Source organism: Marmota monax, unplaced genomic scaffold (assembly GCF_021218885.2).
Source record: "Marmota monax isolate L192 unplaced genomic scaffold, Marmota_monax_Labrador192_F-V1.1 WCK01_AAM20220418_F8-fsc00052, whole genome shotgun sequence".
In the NCBI taxonomy this organism is placed as follows: Eukaryota; Metazoa; Chordata; class Mammalia; order Rodentia; family Sciuridae; genus Marmota; species Marmota monax.
Window position 1 is genome coordinate 941,688 of NW_026693473.1, and position 17,665 is coordinate 959,352.

The window sequence follows — 17,665 nt, forward strand, 5'->3', positions numbered from 1 at the left end:
ATATTACACAACCCTGGTGACTAATTTAAAGCTAAATTTGTGACCATAAGGCTCAAATAGGCACTCTATATTTCCTAGTATTTTTTCCCTGAAAATTCGTTTTCTAGTATTTCATATATTCTCCCCTCTCTTCACATCTGTAAACTCTCTCCTCCCCCTTACTTTCAGCTGTTGATTTCACCTCATATGCTATTAAGAAAATAGAAGGAAGCCAAGCATGGTCATGGTGCACACTTGTAATCCCAATAGCTCAGGAGGCTGAGGCAGGAGGATCTTGAGTTCAAGGCCAGCCTCAGCAAAAGTCAAGTGCTAAGCAACTCAGTGAGACCCTGTCTCTAAATAAAATACAAAATAGGGCTGGGGTTGTGGCTCAGTGGTCAAGTGCCCTGCGTTTAATCCCCAATACACACACACACACACACACACACACACAGAATATAGAAGGAATCAGACAAAACCCATCTCATCTCTATCACCAAATCGGCCCATTTACATGTTTCTGCACTCATGTGTTTTTCCTTCTCTCTAGTGATGACAAATGGACTGTCCATTATCCAAATCCCTGTTTTTTACTCTGCATCTCTCCTTCACTTCAACAAACTTCCTTGCTCTCATCTGCTTCATTAGTTTCCCCCTCAAATCAGCCTGCAAGAACTCCTTCAGTTGTACATGTTTTTTTTTAAAAAAAAAACAAAACAAACAAACAAACAAAAAAAAACCTCTTTCTCCACATTCACCCACCATTCTGTCCCACAACTGTTCTATTTCATGGCACATCTCAAAAGAGATGCCAACACTTGCTATTTGCATTTTCATGCCTCTCATCTGCTTTCATCCAACTATAATTGGCTTCTGACCCCACCACTCCACCAAAGCAGCCTTTATCATGGTACCAGTTACCTCCATCCTGCCTACCCCAATGACTAAGTTTCTGTCCTCATCTTATTGACATCCCATCAGCATTTGTCACATGGGCTACTCCTACTTGACCCCCTTTGCTGGGTTTTCACCTTTTCCCAACTAAGTGTTACGGTACTACAGGGCTCAATTCTAGACTCTTAACTTTTCTCTGTTCCTACCTAAATCCTGGTCTGAAACAAGCATGGCTCAAACTTAACCATTTTTTTCCCAGAATGCTCCAGTCAATACAGAAGAATTATTTCTCTTGATCAAATATTTCCAATTCTCCAATGGCAAAATTGGATACCCTGTAAACATGATTTTTACCATCAAGTTTGCTAGGGTACATTTATTCTAAAAGTTGAGAGATACCAGTAGCTTAAATTTCCTCCCTTGAAACATTTAGAGAATTTATGATAAAGAAGAAAAGTGATATGGGTTGCTTTATCCTCTATCTTGTATTCCAGCCAACATAAGGATATCAATTACGTGCCAATTGATCCTCCTTTTCTGTGTAGAGATATAGCTGCATGACACCAGGTTTTTACACTTTTTTCTGGTTTATTTTCTTCCCTTATAAATGTAATACACAATTATTCATAAAAATGGTAAAAATGCAGAAAAGCAAAACAAGAATTACTTATAATTTCTACACCACTAATTTTTAATTTTCTGCATTTAAATTTGCTCATGTGTAATATTAGAATAACGATATCTCTCTCACATTATTGTATCAAGATATTAGTATTAATAATAAAGATTTATTAAGGGTTTACTATGAGCCAAGCACTGTACCAACCCCTTAAGTACATTATCTCATTCAATCCTCACAAAAACTCTGTAAAGTAGATACTATATTTATCCCAGTTTTGCAGTTAAGAAAAATGAGTCTTCCAGAGTTTTAAACATGTCAAAAGCTACAGGGCTCATTAAAGGCTAGTAAAGTGAAAAATACTTTGCAAACTCTTAAGTTATGCCTTCAACTCTAGTTTGGGAATTTTTTAGTAAACGTAAGATATGGTAAAAATTCCATTTCTTCTTTCTCTCTCTAAAACTCAATTGCTACACTGATAGCTCTAGGAAAGACCATGAAAAAGAATTGTGTATCTCTTATCCACTGGCAGGATCACTGCTGTGGCGTAAATGGTCCATCAGACTGGCAGAAATACACATCCGCCTTCCGGACTGAGAACAATGATGCTGACTATCCCTGGCCTCGGCAGTGCTGTGTCATGAACTCCCTTAAAGAGCCTCTCAACTTGGAGGCTTGCAAACTAGGAGTGCCTGGTTATTATCACGATCAGGTGAGTCCCCTTGCCTCCCAAGACCTGCCAGAAGGTTCTCTTTATGAGAAAAAGATAATGGTCACTGTAAGTACTAGTTTCTCAGTAAGGAATTCTGTCTTTTTTTTTCCTAAACTCATGTTAATTGATTCCTTCTTTTTTTTTTTTTTTTTTTTCTCGTTTACCTGTTCCATTTCATCAGTTTCTGCTCTTTATTATTTCTTTTTTTTTTTTTTAATTTTTTATTGTTGGCTGTTCAAAACATTAATAGTTCTTGATATATCATATTTCACACTTTGATTCAAGTGGGTTATGAGCTCCCATTTTTACCCCATATACAGATTGCAGAATTACATCAGTTACACATCCATTGATTTACATATTGCCATACTAGTGTCTGTTGTGTTCTGCTGCCTTTCCTATCCTCTACTATCCCCCCTCCCCTCCCCTCCCCTCCCCTCTTCTCTCTCTGCCCCCTCTACTGGCATTCATTTGTCCCCCTTGTATTATTTTTCCCTTTCCCCTCACTTCCTCTTGTATGTACTTTTGTATAACTCTGAGGGTCTCCTTCCATTTCCATGCAATTTCCCTTCTCTCTCCCTTTCCCTCCCACCTCTCATCCCTGTTTAATGTTAATCTTCAATTGATTCTTTCTTTGTGAGTTAATTATGAATGCTAATCTAGAATTGATATGGACACATTTATATTTTAATAAAATAACAAAACAGGAGAATTGCAATGGTGAAATCCAACTTTGTTTAAGTGAATATTTGTATAATGTCTAGAATTGGTATTTCAAGAAACAGTTACATAAAACCAAGATTTGCTCTATTTTTGCAAAGTGTATATATTAGAAGGAATGATACCAAAAAGAATGTTTTGCTAGTTTCAAAGCAATGGCAATTGCAGAGGGTACATGCAGTAATTATGTATCCACATTTCTTATTCATTGGTAATATGAGGCAATCTTAATAAAATGTTTGATTGGTAATTTGGATCAAAGATGGTTTACACACAGATGGTTTATGAAAAAGTATCTCCAGGCAGATAAGGATAATATGATGATGATCGTGAAACATTTACTGAGTTCTTACTAGACGCCAGATGCTGTTCTGCGTGCCATACATATACTAACACCTTTGATGCCTATGTGATCTCTATTTTCCAGATGAGGAACTAAGAAACAGAGATGCTAAGCAGTACCTTGTCCAAGGTCACACAACTAGTAAAAGGTAGTCAGAATTCAAACCCAAGCAGTCTGGCTCAGGGCACAGACTGTAAGCCAATAGACTTGGTAATTGTCCCCAGAAGCCCTGTTTAGAGCTCCCACAGACCTGTAGCCACCGAGCACAACATTACACACTCAAGCTGTGCACTGCTTTGGGAGTTAGCCCTTTAAGGAAACCTGGTTGGATGCTGGTTTATTCAATAATTGGGAAATGTGACGCTCTTTAGTTTGGGAGTGAATGATACAAACTGCCTGTCTGAGTGACAGGCACTGTACTGCTGATCTTCACACCACATCTAGCAAGGTGCTCAGACTAGGATTGAATACGTTATTTAGGGAACGACATCAGAATGATGGAGATGAGTCTGAAGCGGTGTTCTGAGCAACCCACATTTAGCTGTACAGCAGCTTTGTTCTGGAATTGTTTTAACCAGTTATTTTCAGAGTTATAAAAATTAAATTTGTTGCTTATAATAACAGCATGAAACATAACTATCACTCTCACAACTCAAGAAGTACTTTTAATATTTCAACATTGGAACTGGCTCATGCAAACCAATCTTGATTGGGTTGTAATTACTTATACACTGTGTCACCTCTTCAAGACCAATAACAGACTGATTGGCCTTCAGATGATTGGTTTCTTTCATAGCAACACTTTTTTTCTCTAGCACATATAATATTCTAAGTTGTGAAAACAAGCCTAACACTGTGCATTTTCTCAAGTTTGGATAGATAAAAATTTGAGGTTAAATAAGGTTTAACTCTTTCTCTTCTCACTGCCTTGGGACCTCCACAACAACTTTGACAACCTTTCTACACCTTCCCTTTCAGTTCCACGGTCTCATCTGCCTTTGACATCTCCACCTCCACCACCTACCAGTGAACCACAACCACAAATCATCATCACTCAGCCTGCCTTACTCCTCCACCAAATTCCTTAGTTCTGAAATTTCTCCTGGTCCCTGATTCTCTATGCTTCTTTCTACTTCCTCAACTTCATTCATTCTTTGCCCTCAACATACTTTCTGATCTACTAGTCATTTTTCTGATTCTCCCTATCTTGCTCCCCCAGCTTCACCTGCATCCAATTCTCTGACTTATATGTCCTGCTAATTCCCTCCTAGAAATCCTTTCCACAAAGCTAACTGTGCCACTCAGTACCTACCATATTCCTGCTATTGCATTCAACACCCTGATCTGTCATGTTTGTTGCTTATTGTTTTCTCTGAGTTTCCTTAAAGACTTATATTATTCATTTCTATGTCTTCAATCCTTAGCATAATACCTGGCACAAAGCAGGCACTCGATAAATGCTTGGTGGGTGAGTGAATGAAGAAGCAAAGGGCTGTCTTTTTTACATTCACACTGTAGCTTTTTAAGGTTTGCAGTGGGGCTGGGGATGTGGCTCAAGCGGTAGCACGCTTGCCTGGCATGCTTGCGGCCCGGGTTCGATCCTCAGCACCACATATAAACAAAGATGTTGTGTCCGCCGAAAACTGAAAAATAAATATTAAAATTCTCTCTCTCTCTCTCTCTAAAAAAAAAAAGAAAAAAGATTTGCAGTGCACAAATGTGCTGCTACAGACATGAAGACTAACATAATTAACAAAGCCATCATAAGTGTGGTAACGGTAGAAACCAACCAGTATTTCACAGGTCGGATGCAAGTATATATATATAATGCTATATCATGCTCCATATGTTTCAGAAATGCTACATGCAAATACTGATCACTACACCTTAAGAATAGTATGATGTAAGGAAGTGAACACCACCGAAATGATTACAGTATGTGAAAACATACTAAAGGGAAGAGATGAAAAACTGGGACTTTACTCTGTGAGCTCCGTGAAGGCAAGACCTATTTCTGTCTTGTCACAGTTAAATGCCCACCCAGCACCAGGCACCTGGCCTAAAGGGCTCTTGTATATGTTATTAGATGAACGACCACCTCCCAGGACCTTCAGGAGGATGGGAGTGTTTTGTGAACCTTCAATTGTATTGTAAAAGATGCTGTTGTAATCATTCCCTAATATCATGCTCCATTTGCTCTGTAAATGTTTACTAGGTGTCTTCTATGTGTCAGGCACTTATTCTTCGTTCTGGAGATTCAACAATGAACAAGACAAAATCTCTGCCCTTGTGGCACTTGCCTTCTTGTATGGGAGACAAATAGTAAACATGGCACCAAAGAAGTGGTAGAAATCCAGGGGGTGATAAATGCTATGAGCAGCAACAAAGCAGGGTAACCATACAAAGAATGATGGGGGAAAGAGGTTTTCACTCTAGTTGTCAGGGAAGGCTTGGTCAGGATGATATTTGCAGAATTCTGAATTAAGTGAGAAAATGAGACACTGGAAGATTGGGGGAGAGAATTCTAAATAAAGGAAGCAAAAAACGTTAAGGCCCTCCAGTGGGAGGATTCTTAGATTTCTGGAGGAATACCAAGGAGGTCAGTCTGACGGGATCATGATGGGTGCAGGATGGCTATAAGGCAAGGATGGGTCTAGATCTTATGAGTTCACTCAGGCCTCAGGGAGAACGGTTGGGAGGCCATTGTTACAATCCTGAAGTGAGACCCTGGGAGGACAAGGTGGTACCAGGGGATAGGAGGAAGCTTTTGGATGGGATATATTTTTAAAGACAAACCAAAAAGATTTGCTCAAGTGTTGGATGTTGGCTAAAGAAAAAAAAAAAAAAAAAACGTTAAACATAATTTGAAGATTTTTTCACTAGGCCATTTAGAAAATGAAAATGCCTGTAATATAAATGGAGAAGAGTAAAATGGTAAAGAAATCAAAGAAAAGCAAAGGAAGGACACAAATGTAGATTAACAAGGGACTGGGGCAGAGTCATGAGGACAGAAGCTCAAGTGGCCATGTGTGGTCACTGAATGGAGCCTGAACTTGGTAAGCCTAGGGTATCTGCTGGAATCTGCTGACATTTTCTGGTAAATCTAGCACATTTGCCTCAGGACCTCATGGTCCGTGGCATTGACCCTTGTTACTGAATTTCCTAGGGATTCCTTATAATTCCTAGGGCTTTAGTAAAGGTTGCTCAGATGGCAGTTCTAGCCTTACACATGGATATTGTTCCAGGTGGCTAGAACAGAGTATGCCATGTATAAATGCTCACTGAATTGTGGCATGTATGAATAAATGAATAAAAAAGTTAATCACTCTTTTGCATATGTATCATGGCTCCTTGAAATCTCACTGGAATCCAATAATGTTGAAATAATGATGTCAAATGAGAATTAGGGAACATGATATTGGACGGGATTCCTTTAATAATTATTTTTAAATGACTCAGAAGACCTCTGATTTTCAAAACCAGAATCATTTTTAAGTAAAATGAATGAACAAATCAAAAAGTAATTCTGCCCTTTGGGGAGGAGAAAAAAATTCAAATTTTATTGAGCATGTATTATCCATATATTCAATATGGGGAAAATATTATATATATATTAATAGTAACAGTTTTGCTAATAAGACTGAGTGATAAAGATACAAATAAATGTGACATAGACTAATAATTCAATAGTGTTACTTATATTCCTTTAGCAAAAGACTTCTAGTAGCTGACTGTCCACAGGGAGGTGGAAATAGCCTGGTTGTGAAACTGGACTTTGGAGGGCATCCATCCAAGTAGTAATCTGCTTTCCCACTGATCTCTTACATCTTTTGTCCTGGTTGCTCTCACACCAATGTGGATCCTCCCCTCCAGGGCTGCTATGAACTCATCTCTGGACCAATGAACCGACAGGCCTGGGGGGTTGCCTGGTTTGGATTTGCCATTCTCTGCTGGACTGTGAGTATCCTCTGGCACATGTTTTATTTCTGAAAGGGTGATGAAAAGGAAAAACCTTAAATTGTCACTGGTTTTCTCAACCACACTAGAATGTCAGGAAATAGAACCTCAAAGCTGAAAGCTAGTCAGGAAGCTTCTGACAGCAGAACAAGGACAGTGGGCCCCCTTGAGGTGTGGGGAGTTAACTTCCCTACCAGGGAAAGGATATGCAGACCTTCTTTGGTTACTGGGGATGCACTTGCCTTTGGGGTGCGACTGCCTCTTTCCCCGGCCTAGACTTCTTACTGAACTCCAGCCTGCTGCTTTGGGTCTCCAGATCTCAGTAACTAGGTGGCTCCTGCCCAAGCTTCATCCACCTACTTCCTTCCAAAAGGCTGCCCCCATTGGTCTCATCATTTCCTACTGCCCTCTTTATCAGCTGCACATGCACGCAGGAGATGAGAGCTGTGGTTCTCAGCCCCGGATGCACATTAGAGTCTCCTGAAGGAGCTTTAAACAAACAAACAACAACAAAGAGCTTGGATCTCAGCCTCTGAGATTCTGACTCAGTTGCCCTGGGGGCCCAGGCTTTTTTCCCCCACCTCAAATGATTCCAATTTGCTGTTGAAGTTGAGAAACACTGCATTCAGGGAGCAGTCCCACACTTTTGTCTCACAGCCCCTCGACATTCCCAAAATGTATTAAGGACTTCAAAAAGCTATTACCTATATAGTCTATATCTACTAATATTTACCCCCATCAGAAACTAAGATAGAAAAAAATTGAATATTTGTTAATTCACTATAAAATAATTAGTAGGAGGCTGGGGATGTAGTTCAGTGGTAGAGTGCTTGCCTGGCATGCCCACGGCCCTGGGTTCAATCCCAGCATTGTCCAATAACAACAACACAGTTACAATAGTAATGACACGATTAACATAAAGGACATCTTTTGGTGGGAAAAAATGACTATTTTACAAAACAAAAAATGAGACTCAGTGGCAGAGTGCTTGTCTGGCCCTGGGTTTCATCCCAGCATGTCAAATAATAACAACAACGATGATGAAGATGTAGTTACAATAATCATAATGTAGCTAACATAAAGAGCATTTTGGTGAGAAAAGTAACTATTTTACAACACAAAAAAATGGGGAAAAATTGCATCATTTTATATTCTTTAAATCTCTTTAATGTCTGGTTTAGTAGAAGACAGCTGGAGTCCCTCTTTTGGTCTTTCATTAAATCTGTTGTAATATGTTGACAGGGTTGAAAGATGTGAAGAAAATACATCCTTCACGTAGATGTATAGTCAAAACGGCAGGGATGCTTTAATAACCTTATCTGAAGATAATTGTGAATATTCTTTTGATACTTCACCAAATTCCAGAACTTTCTTAAATATCCATTGCCATAGAGAATCTGAAACTGTGTTAACAAACTTTTCATGTTATTACATTAAATATGTTACATTGGTCTGTACTACCCGTTGAATAAATCTTTTACTATGCATAATTCTATAACATCAGGAATTGGCTATTTGGGGAAATATTGGTTCATTGTGTTAGGCATGTCTTTCAAATGTTGATTGATGTTTTTATGCAACACCAAAAGATCACTTCATTGATATCACCACATTGGAAAAAGATCTCAGGCAATGGAACACTGTCAAGCTCAGGGTAACAGATCAGTTTTCCAAAGATCTGATTTTTGTTTGAAAGCTCAAATTTATTGCTGAAAAAAAATTATCAGTTGTTTTCCTTGAAAGGACAGACTCACTTTGTAAATCTCTGAGATAATATCTGACCAAACATCCAGTTCTGAAAAACCATAGCCTATCTGTTAGTCATTTTTTCGAGTAAAAATAGTGCTTCATAAAAAAATGTGGCTAGGTTAGCTCACAAACAAGTTACTCAAGTGTTTTTCTTCCAGACAACCATATTTCACTATGCCACAGGACTTTTGTAGGCATATTTCTCTTTTGTCACACAGAATATTTAAAAGATGTGTACTCAAAGGTCAAAATGAAAGAAAATTCCAGTTCTTACTACTCTGTTGAGGATAATCTCCAGTAAAACTGGTATTTGTTTTTTACTGCAAGTACATGACAGAAGAGAATATATAATGACTACTAACATATTTTAGCTCCTCTACCTCAATTCTTGCTAAGGCCACAGCCATTTTTTACCTTACACTGCTTTTGCACTAGTACCAATGTCAAACAGTGAAAAGGCCAACGAACCCTAATAATTGTTTAAGCAGTCTTGAAATAATTGTTTAAGCATCTTGAAACCCGGAAAGTGTGTTTAGGTACCATAATTTGAGAAAAGCTGGGTTCAGGGGGTGTAAACTAAGTGAGGCAGGAAGAGAAGGGTGTCTTGTGATCACTTGGTCCACCCCCTTCAGAGTTCCTACAACACCCTGTGCATAACCTGTTGTGGAACTACCCTGCTGTGTTCCATTTGACTGCCCAAGGCTTAGGGATCAGATGCTCTTTGCTGCCCAGGACCTAGCATAGCCCATAGTAAGGGTTCAATAATTTGTTGAATGAATGAAAGCTATCAATAGTAAAATTTCTATTCAAGTCAGTTGGTGGGAACTGTAGGATGACGTTTAAAGGCTTTTGAGTATCTTAGATCTCCTGACCAGTTGTACCTCTTGATATGTCCACAAGTATCAAGTGGGTTTTAGATATAGTAAATTTTTGCAATTCAGAAGATGGAAGGAAGGGACCTAAAGGTATTGAGGGTGTGCTATGGAAAAGGTGCCATATCAAATACTTTCAGTATTAAACCCTCACAACAGTAGCTTGGTAGGTAGCCAGTCTTCCATCTTTCAAGGAACAGTACTTGAGGAGAGCTCTTGGGCATGTCCAGTTCATTGCTGACCACAAAGGGCTTTCCAACAGTGCTTAATCAGATAAACTCCGAAGCCAACTACCTGGCTCAGAACCCAGCACCCATAGTTCTATGACTTTGATTAAATTCCTTATCATCTCTGTGCTTCAGTTTCTTCAGAGGTTTTTGGAAATAGTAATGCCTGATGAATATAAGTTCCCCTAATAAATATTAGCTTCAATTATTAGTATTACTCTTACTATTGTTGTTGTTGTTGTTTCATTCACTTCTCTAGCTCTGGTATAGGTAGAGAAGGTGCTATATTTATTTTATAGATGTAGAAACTGAGGCTCTTGAAAGTTAAGTGACCTGGCTAAAGTCCCCTGAGAGGAGTTGCCAGACCTAAAACAGAACTCAGATATTCCAACACCTTGACTAAGTCAGTTTCTTTGGGTTTTGGGTTCTGTAGCATTCATCAGGGGCAGCTATTCCAGATCATAGGCATCAGAGGAAAAAGGAGAAGTCTCTTGGAAGAAGAGTTCAATACTTAGAAGTAAAAAACTCTTACTCCAAAATGGTAGCTACTAGAAATGGGACCTCATTGGGGACTAATTAGCCCCGATATCAAGAAGAAAGAATTTCCCTAGGAGGCTAGCTTAGCATAGAAATAAGTAGAGCAACCTCAGAAGTCAGAGTCCAGGATGGCACTTGGGGTTGGAAAGCAGGAAACGGGAAGGCTGCCTCTGAGAGGCAGGTAATAATTGATGCTTTAGATCAGAATGGACTCTGTCATATCTGGGTTGTGGTGTTGCTTAAGGTTGCTCTTAAAATCAGTGTCACCTAAGCCTGAAAGAATCTAACTTTATTTTTTTCTCAAGTAAATATTTCTATAAATTGTTTTGTTTTGTTTTCCCCTTTTTCTATTCTAGTTTTGGGTTCTCCTGGGTACCATGTTCTACTGGAGCCGAATTGAATATTGAGCATAAGTGTCACCACCATACCTCCTTCCTCGGGTGACTCTGGACCTGGTGCTGGAACCCATTTTTTCCCAATAGTCCACATTCGAGCTCCACTATAACCTGTGCACGTCTAATCTCACATTGCCAAGTCAGCTGATATGGAGAGCCTTTGGACTCTCAGGATCTTGCAGTTCTCAGGACTAGTATTTTAAGTCTTTGTCTAAGATTATGCAACATTTTTATGCACTGTAAGACAGAGAGGATTTGGAAAGTGGAGACTAGCCTCTCTCATCCCTGTTTATGTTTTATTTGGAGCATAAAAATATTCAAAGAAACTATATTGTCACAGTAAGCCAGCTCTGTATTTGATTAACAAATCTGCCTCTATTTCTCCTTGTTTTCTTAAAAAAAAAAAAAAGCTTCCAGGCTTCCATTTATCTCAGTATTGTCTGGATGAGAGAAGGAAGCAAAAGATTGCTGAACTGTGTCTTTTGCCTTTCGATCCACGGACTTGTGAGTCTCTTGATAAAACTTTGGGATCCTTTTATTTTCCAGAGCAATCTATGATCTTTAGTTAATGATGGTTGAAATTCCCTGTCATGCCCTTTGGAGTGATACGCTTAGTAACATCAATTCTCCATTAATTAAAAGTATGTGGACTTTGAGGACATCGAAGGGGCCTGTTATATGTTGACTCAGTCTTTAACCTGAACGGTCTCAACTTGAAACACCTTTCCAATAGGTGAGATGAAGGCTGGCTGGTAGAACAAGGTGATTTATAGGGATTTTTGTTTGCTGTCAAAATATTTCTCTTCTGAACTGTTTCATTTGCAGTCCTAAAGGAAGTTCCTATAACTCAACATCTGTTTGCCTGATCTTATAAATAAAGAGGGTTTTAAAAGTTGTTTACTTCTTTTGTTTATACTGGCGCCCTAACTGGTCCTGTATGAGTCTAACAAAATCGTTTTCTCAACAGAGGAGCCTACTTCTTGGGAATTAAAGTGGAGGAGATGGAAACTGCGCACACAGGGTGCGGTTTCCTGCTATGGGCTGGCTCTGATGGACAGTGAAACAGTTGGAATTTTGTGTTTATTGTGACTTTTCACTCCTGCTCTCCTTACCCAAGAAGTGCTGGTGGAGCTGATGCCCTTCAGATCCTTTTCCTCTTCCCTTGGAGAGCGCGCAATTGTCTGACACCAATATAACTGTGTCCCTTATGAAGAAAATGTACTTGTCATTTGGGGACAGCTAATTCAGACACGCGGAGCACCCCCACCTGCACCTTTACCAGGTTCTTGTTAGGCTTTGTGCTGGGGCAAAGGAGGGAGGAGCAGAGGGCACACCTGTTGGGGGCACCTGGGGGCCAAGCCAGGGCAAGAGTCTGATTCCTGATCCCTGATTCCCCAGCTAGGAGACCAAAGCCAGCTCTCCCCATCCCAACCCACCAGGACAAAGACATCTTGGCGTATGGGAATAAATCCACCTGTACTTGGCTGACTGTTTCTCTCTGTGGTCTCTTAAGAAAGGGAAGGAGAAGGAAGGGGCTTACTTGGGCAAAGCTCCTATCGTCCTTTCCATACTCCCTCCTGCATCTTGTGCTTTTTGCTTCTGCAAAAAGTTCCTACATCTATAAAATAAATAGGTTTTCCTGTGCCTTAGGCCACTGGCTCGTTCCTGCTTCAAATCCACTCCAAGGCTTTATGCTCCAAAAAGCTCTGCCTACAAAATTCCCTTTCCTTTGTTGACTGGATCTCAGCCAGGTCAGGGGAAAGACTTTCAGAAAATTCATTCCTACTAAGGGGTGAGTGACAACTAGTCCCAGCTCTCTTAGTCACTTCAGATTTTTCCTTGATAATGGAAGACAGATTCAGCAATAGGAGCGGGAAGGATCTACTGTGGGGCAAGATAAGGCACTTGCTGCTCCTTAAATCTTATCACTTGACTTCCCTACCAAGAGATAACCAGGAAGAGAAAGGGGTTAGCCTTGGCTCTCAAGTCCCCTCTCCAGTTAGTTTCCTGCCTAGAGCCTCAGCATCATCCTTCAGAGAAGGTACGAATTCCACAGGCTTGGCTTCTCCTAAAACCAAAAAAAAAAAAAAAAACTCTGAAACTCAGGGCCCCACCATGACCAGGTCCCCAGAGCTTGAGAAGGTCACACTTTTCAGCTGAGACAGAATGTAGACCCGAGGACCCCACTGCAGAGGCCAGCCATCATCACTTCTGAGCTGAGCTCATAGGAATTTTCAGCTTAACTTTAGGGCAATTCTATTCTCCTGGTTCTTGCTGCCACCGCTTCACCCCTTGCCTGCAGACCCACCCTTCCCTCTCTTTCTTCTGAGTCCTGGAACTGAAAATGGGGCTCACTACAAGCCCTGGACTCCAAGCCACAGCTCAGGAGGTCATAGGCCCAGGCCTCCCAGACCAGGGAGGCAAGGGAAAGCAGAGTGCTTGCCTGTGGGGAGCTGGCAGTTTGCAGACTTGAGACAAGCCCAGACAAACTCATTTTGTGAAGCCTCCTCTTATCCGACAATCAGCCTACTTATCAGGTGGGCAAAGAACAATTACTATTTAACACCAAAAATGTGTCAGGCTAACTCTGGAGTGAGTTTACTTGATTGCAACACCAGACAGACCATCCTGTGGGTGTCTCTCCACCCTACCCCCACCATTCCCTTCCCCCAGATTGCAGGTCCTGCTCCTGGCAGACTGTTCACATCTAGAAAGCCCACTGCCCTGAGTCAGCCCATAACTTTTTTTTTTCCTGTATCAGCCAAAATACACAGAATCTGTTTCTATTTGAAGCAGCCAATCAGATGGTTTTTGGCTACCCATAAAGGAAAGAAGAAATAATATTATGTAAACTTGAAAATCTAATCTCCTCTCAACCTCACACCCCACCCCCACCCCAATCAATCTGGTTGACAAGCTGTGCTGTGGCGGAGGAATTGGAAAATCACCTGGTGTCTCATTTCTACTAAGACTGAACACTTTTCTCCTTTTATATCTAATTTTTTCTCTAGTTTCTCTTCCCTGTTTTACCTCACTTGAATCCTTTTCAAATTCTACTAGGCAGGATCAAAGAAACCCAGCCAAGGCTAGCTGTAGGCTGTGGAGTTTGCTTTCATATGTGAGATTTTTGTCATAAGGCTCAAGTGGTCACATCCAAGGAGGAGATCCAAAAATAACTTGGAGAAAGAATAGCATTGCTTAAACACACATATTGCTGCTGATCCTTCTTCCCTCAGCCCACAACCCCAAGCCCCTTATACACACACACACAAAAAAAAAACATACACACACATTTAGGAGATAAACAGTCAAGTTCTGGGGTTAAAGGGAAATAGCGTAGTCATGCCCTACTGTCTAGTGGTCTCTACCCTAAGCTCCTCTTGAGAGGAAACAAGAACCAGGTATGCCTATAATCCCAGCTACTCAGAAGACTGAGGTAGGAGGATCTCAAGTTCAAGGCCAGCCTGGGCTATTTAGCGAGACCCTGTCTCGAAATAAAAAATTAATAGGCTGGGGATGTAGCTCAGTGGTAGAATGCCTGACTGATTCAACCATAAAAGAAGGAGGAGGGAAAACATGGAGGAAATGAGAGCAGCCCTATCGCTCTGAAGCAGGCCTAGACTCTGCTAATCTCCTACTAGACATAAACAATCTCACAGAAAACCAACCTCAGCCAGGTCATGTGAGACAACCATAAGATGAGGCAAAGCAAGGTCAAGCTTTGCCCAAGCACAAAATTTGCCCAAGTTCACTGTATGTCTAATATCAAATACCAAATACCTCCTTTCTTGACTAAAATGAGTGACTGCTGAATCTTACCAAGGTCAGGAATGTTCTCCTGCCAGGGTCCCTCTTTCTGTACAAGCTTACAAACTTAGTTAGAAACACACTCATAGACCTGCCCCTGCTTTCTGACAGCATGTGGTATGAAGCAAACCCTTCTTCCTAAGACCCTCCCCCAGTGACCCAGCTGGAGCCGAAAGCCCCCATAGGTTCTCTCCACCCCTTTTATTGACTCACTCTATGGCTCTCCCATGGGGCGTTGTCCTTTCTGCAATGGGTCAAGTCCCATTTTGTTTTCACAATAGAACTCTTGAACTTATTCTTCCTTTCTATCCAAAATTGTGTGTCCTTTGGCCAGATCTAATCCTATTTTATCTACAGTTGGGTTCCTAGGGAGTTTTGGCTGAAGGGTACTGACTTTCTCTAAATGACTCCATCTGCCCTTATTTCCTGTATTTGTTGGTTTATTTATCTATCTGCTACTACGAAGTGGTTAAAAACATGAGCTTTGGAGCCAAAGACTTGGCTCTAAATCCCAGTGGTGCATGACTTTGACAAGTCGTTTCTTAATTTCATGGGGCCTGCTTCAGGAAATCAGGCCTACCCTCACAGTGCACTGGGAGGATTCAGTATGATACGTAAAGTATGCATCAAAAAGACTAACAGCCCAGAAGATATGCCTAACAGGAAGGTATAACATAAATCTGGCCTGAAGAATTCTGCTTGGCCCATAATCCATGGGAACACATCATGCTTCAATTTATTGAGATAAGCTTAATGACCAAATACATTGGTCCAAATTTACTTGCCATCAAACAATAGCTATGAGTAATAATGTTCCAGTAAAGCTCCTAGTCAATAGTGGAAGAATGTAGTAAGGTCATCAAGATAAGGCATTTTAGTGAATACTTCTCAAGTTCTCTGTATTGTTTCTAGAATCTTAGCAACAGAATGAGATCTATCTCTCACTGCCCTCACAAGGAAATTCTATAATCTCTTTACATGGTGATATTCTTGGGGGGGGGGTGCAATATTAGTGTTAAGAGAGACCTGAACTCAAACTTTACCTCCTTAAAATTTACCAATTTTGAGGAATTAACTTAAATCTGTTTTATCTTTGCAGCACATAAACATAGGGGTATGTATATGTGCATACATTATACACACACACACACACACAAACACACACACCTGTGTGGCTATTAGAAAGTTAAAATTTAAAAACACAGGGAAACTGATCTGTACTAAGCAATTATTATACTCCACCCTTTATCTACCTTTATTCCAAGCCCCCAAATTGCACACTTACACACATACCACACACACACACACACTATATATATACATTCAAGGTTTGATATTTATTTGAATTCTCAACAACTGCCAATGGAACAATGAAGCCTTTACCTGTACAGGTGTGCTCCCTGAGGGTGGGACTTGTAAGCCGTTCCCTTGTGTATATCTTAGAGACCTATCGGAACCTCTCAGCAGGTGTAAGATGGCTATCCATATACCAAAAGGGAATAAAAGAGGCAACAGTTTAAAATGTCTTGGCAAAAAAGAACTTAAGAATGTATCCAAAAATGCTCCATCTTGTGCATGTTAAGGGCTATTGATAGGGACTGTATTATGCATAAGAATACATAATACTACTCAATACATTTGAATGAAGCGGAAGTTTTGAGTCTGGCAGAAAAATGTTTTTAAGCTCCTTCAAGCGTCCATTCAGAGCATTTGGGGACTCCCAGGAAAACTATCCAATTGGGGCTTGGATGGAAGTGAGGAGGCTAAGGACAGAATTACTAGGGAAAGTCTAGAAATAACTTCAAAGATGAGAACTTACATGTATGTTTAAAAGTCCAGAAGTACCAAACCTCTGTAGGGGGTAGGACAGGGATATAGATTCAGGAAAACTATCTCAAGTGAAGAAGTAACCCAAATGGAGCCAATGTGGTGTTATGGTCTTGAAGCCAGAAGACCTGAGTCTGGCCTTGACTCTGCCATTTTTAAGCCATGGTATCTCTGGCAATGATCCACCTGTTCTGGACCTCCATTTTCTCATCTGCCCCTCTTAAGAGTCAGCAGCATTAATTAACAAAGTGTGTGTAAAAGCATTACAATCTATAAAGTGCCATAAAATAAATAAAGGCTAATGTAAGTGAGAAATAAAAATTGTAAAGTAACACACTCCTTGTGTTAGGTAGCTGTGATGCTCAAATAATATGCATCCATATAATCCTTAGCAATCATAGCAGGCGTAACTATCTCTACAGTATTCAAAGTGTTTGACCTCCGGATAGCAATTGAAAATGAAAACACGCAAGGATAGAGGTGGGAAGATGTTCCTTTTCTTTAAAGTCAAACTCTGCTGCCCAGCTGTGAAGTGAAAACAAGGAGGATGACACCCAGTGGCAAGCAGGTGGCTACAAGCCTCCAGCCAGCCACTGGGCCTTGAATGGCCAGATATAGTCAAATGGCACAAAGGTGGCATGGAAGTCTTAAGAAATTACTTCTCATTGCAATAATTTTTTTAAGAAGTCAATGAAATGACTTGAATTATCTGGATCAAAGCATAACTGGGTGGCTTCCAACATTTTTTTAAATGCAAATGCCTTATTAATAAACAAAAAGCAGGGAACTTGTACATGTTATTAACTACATTCTGTTTCCATTTAGTAAAAAGAGTTCTCAAATATGAATCTTCAAATTCCCTTTACAAGGCTGGGCTTGTAGCTCAGTAGTAGAGTGCTTGCCTAGCATGTATGACACACTGGGTTTGATCCCAAGCACCACATAAAAATAAATAAATAAAATAAAGGTATTAAGTCCATCTACAGCTAAAAAAAAAAAAAAAGAAAAAAAGAAAACTTAAAAAAAA

At 40.3% G+C, this 17,665-nt stretch overlaps 1 protein-coding gene across 1 annotated transcript in view; it reads left to right on the plus strand.

Annotated features, from left to right (window-relative positions):
- Positions 1-11,899, plus strand: part of Upk1b (uroplakin 1B) — a 30,594-nt gene extending 18,695 nt beyond the window's left edge. The window contains exons 6-8 of the mRNA XM_046457975.2: positions 2,025-2,204; positions 7,141-7,224; positions 10,966-11,899. Of these exons, the coding sequence (XP_046313931.1) occupies positions 2,025-2,204; positions 7,141-7,224; positions 10,966-11,016 (315 nt within the window). The 3' untranslated portion in view covers positions 11,017-11,899. The remainder of the gene's footprint in view (positions 1-2,024; positions 2,205-7,140; positions 7,225-10,965) is intronic.
- Positions 11,900-17,665: the final 5,766 nt, after the last annotated feature.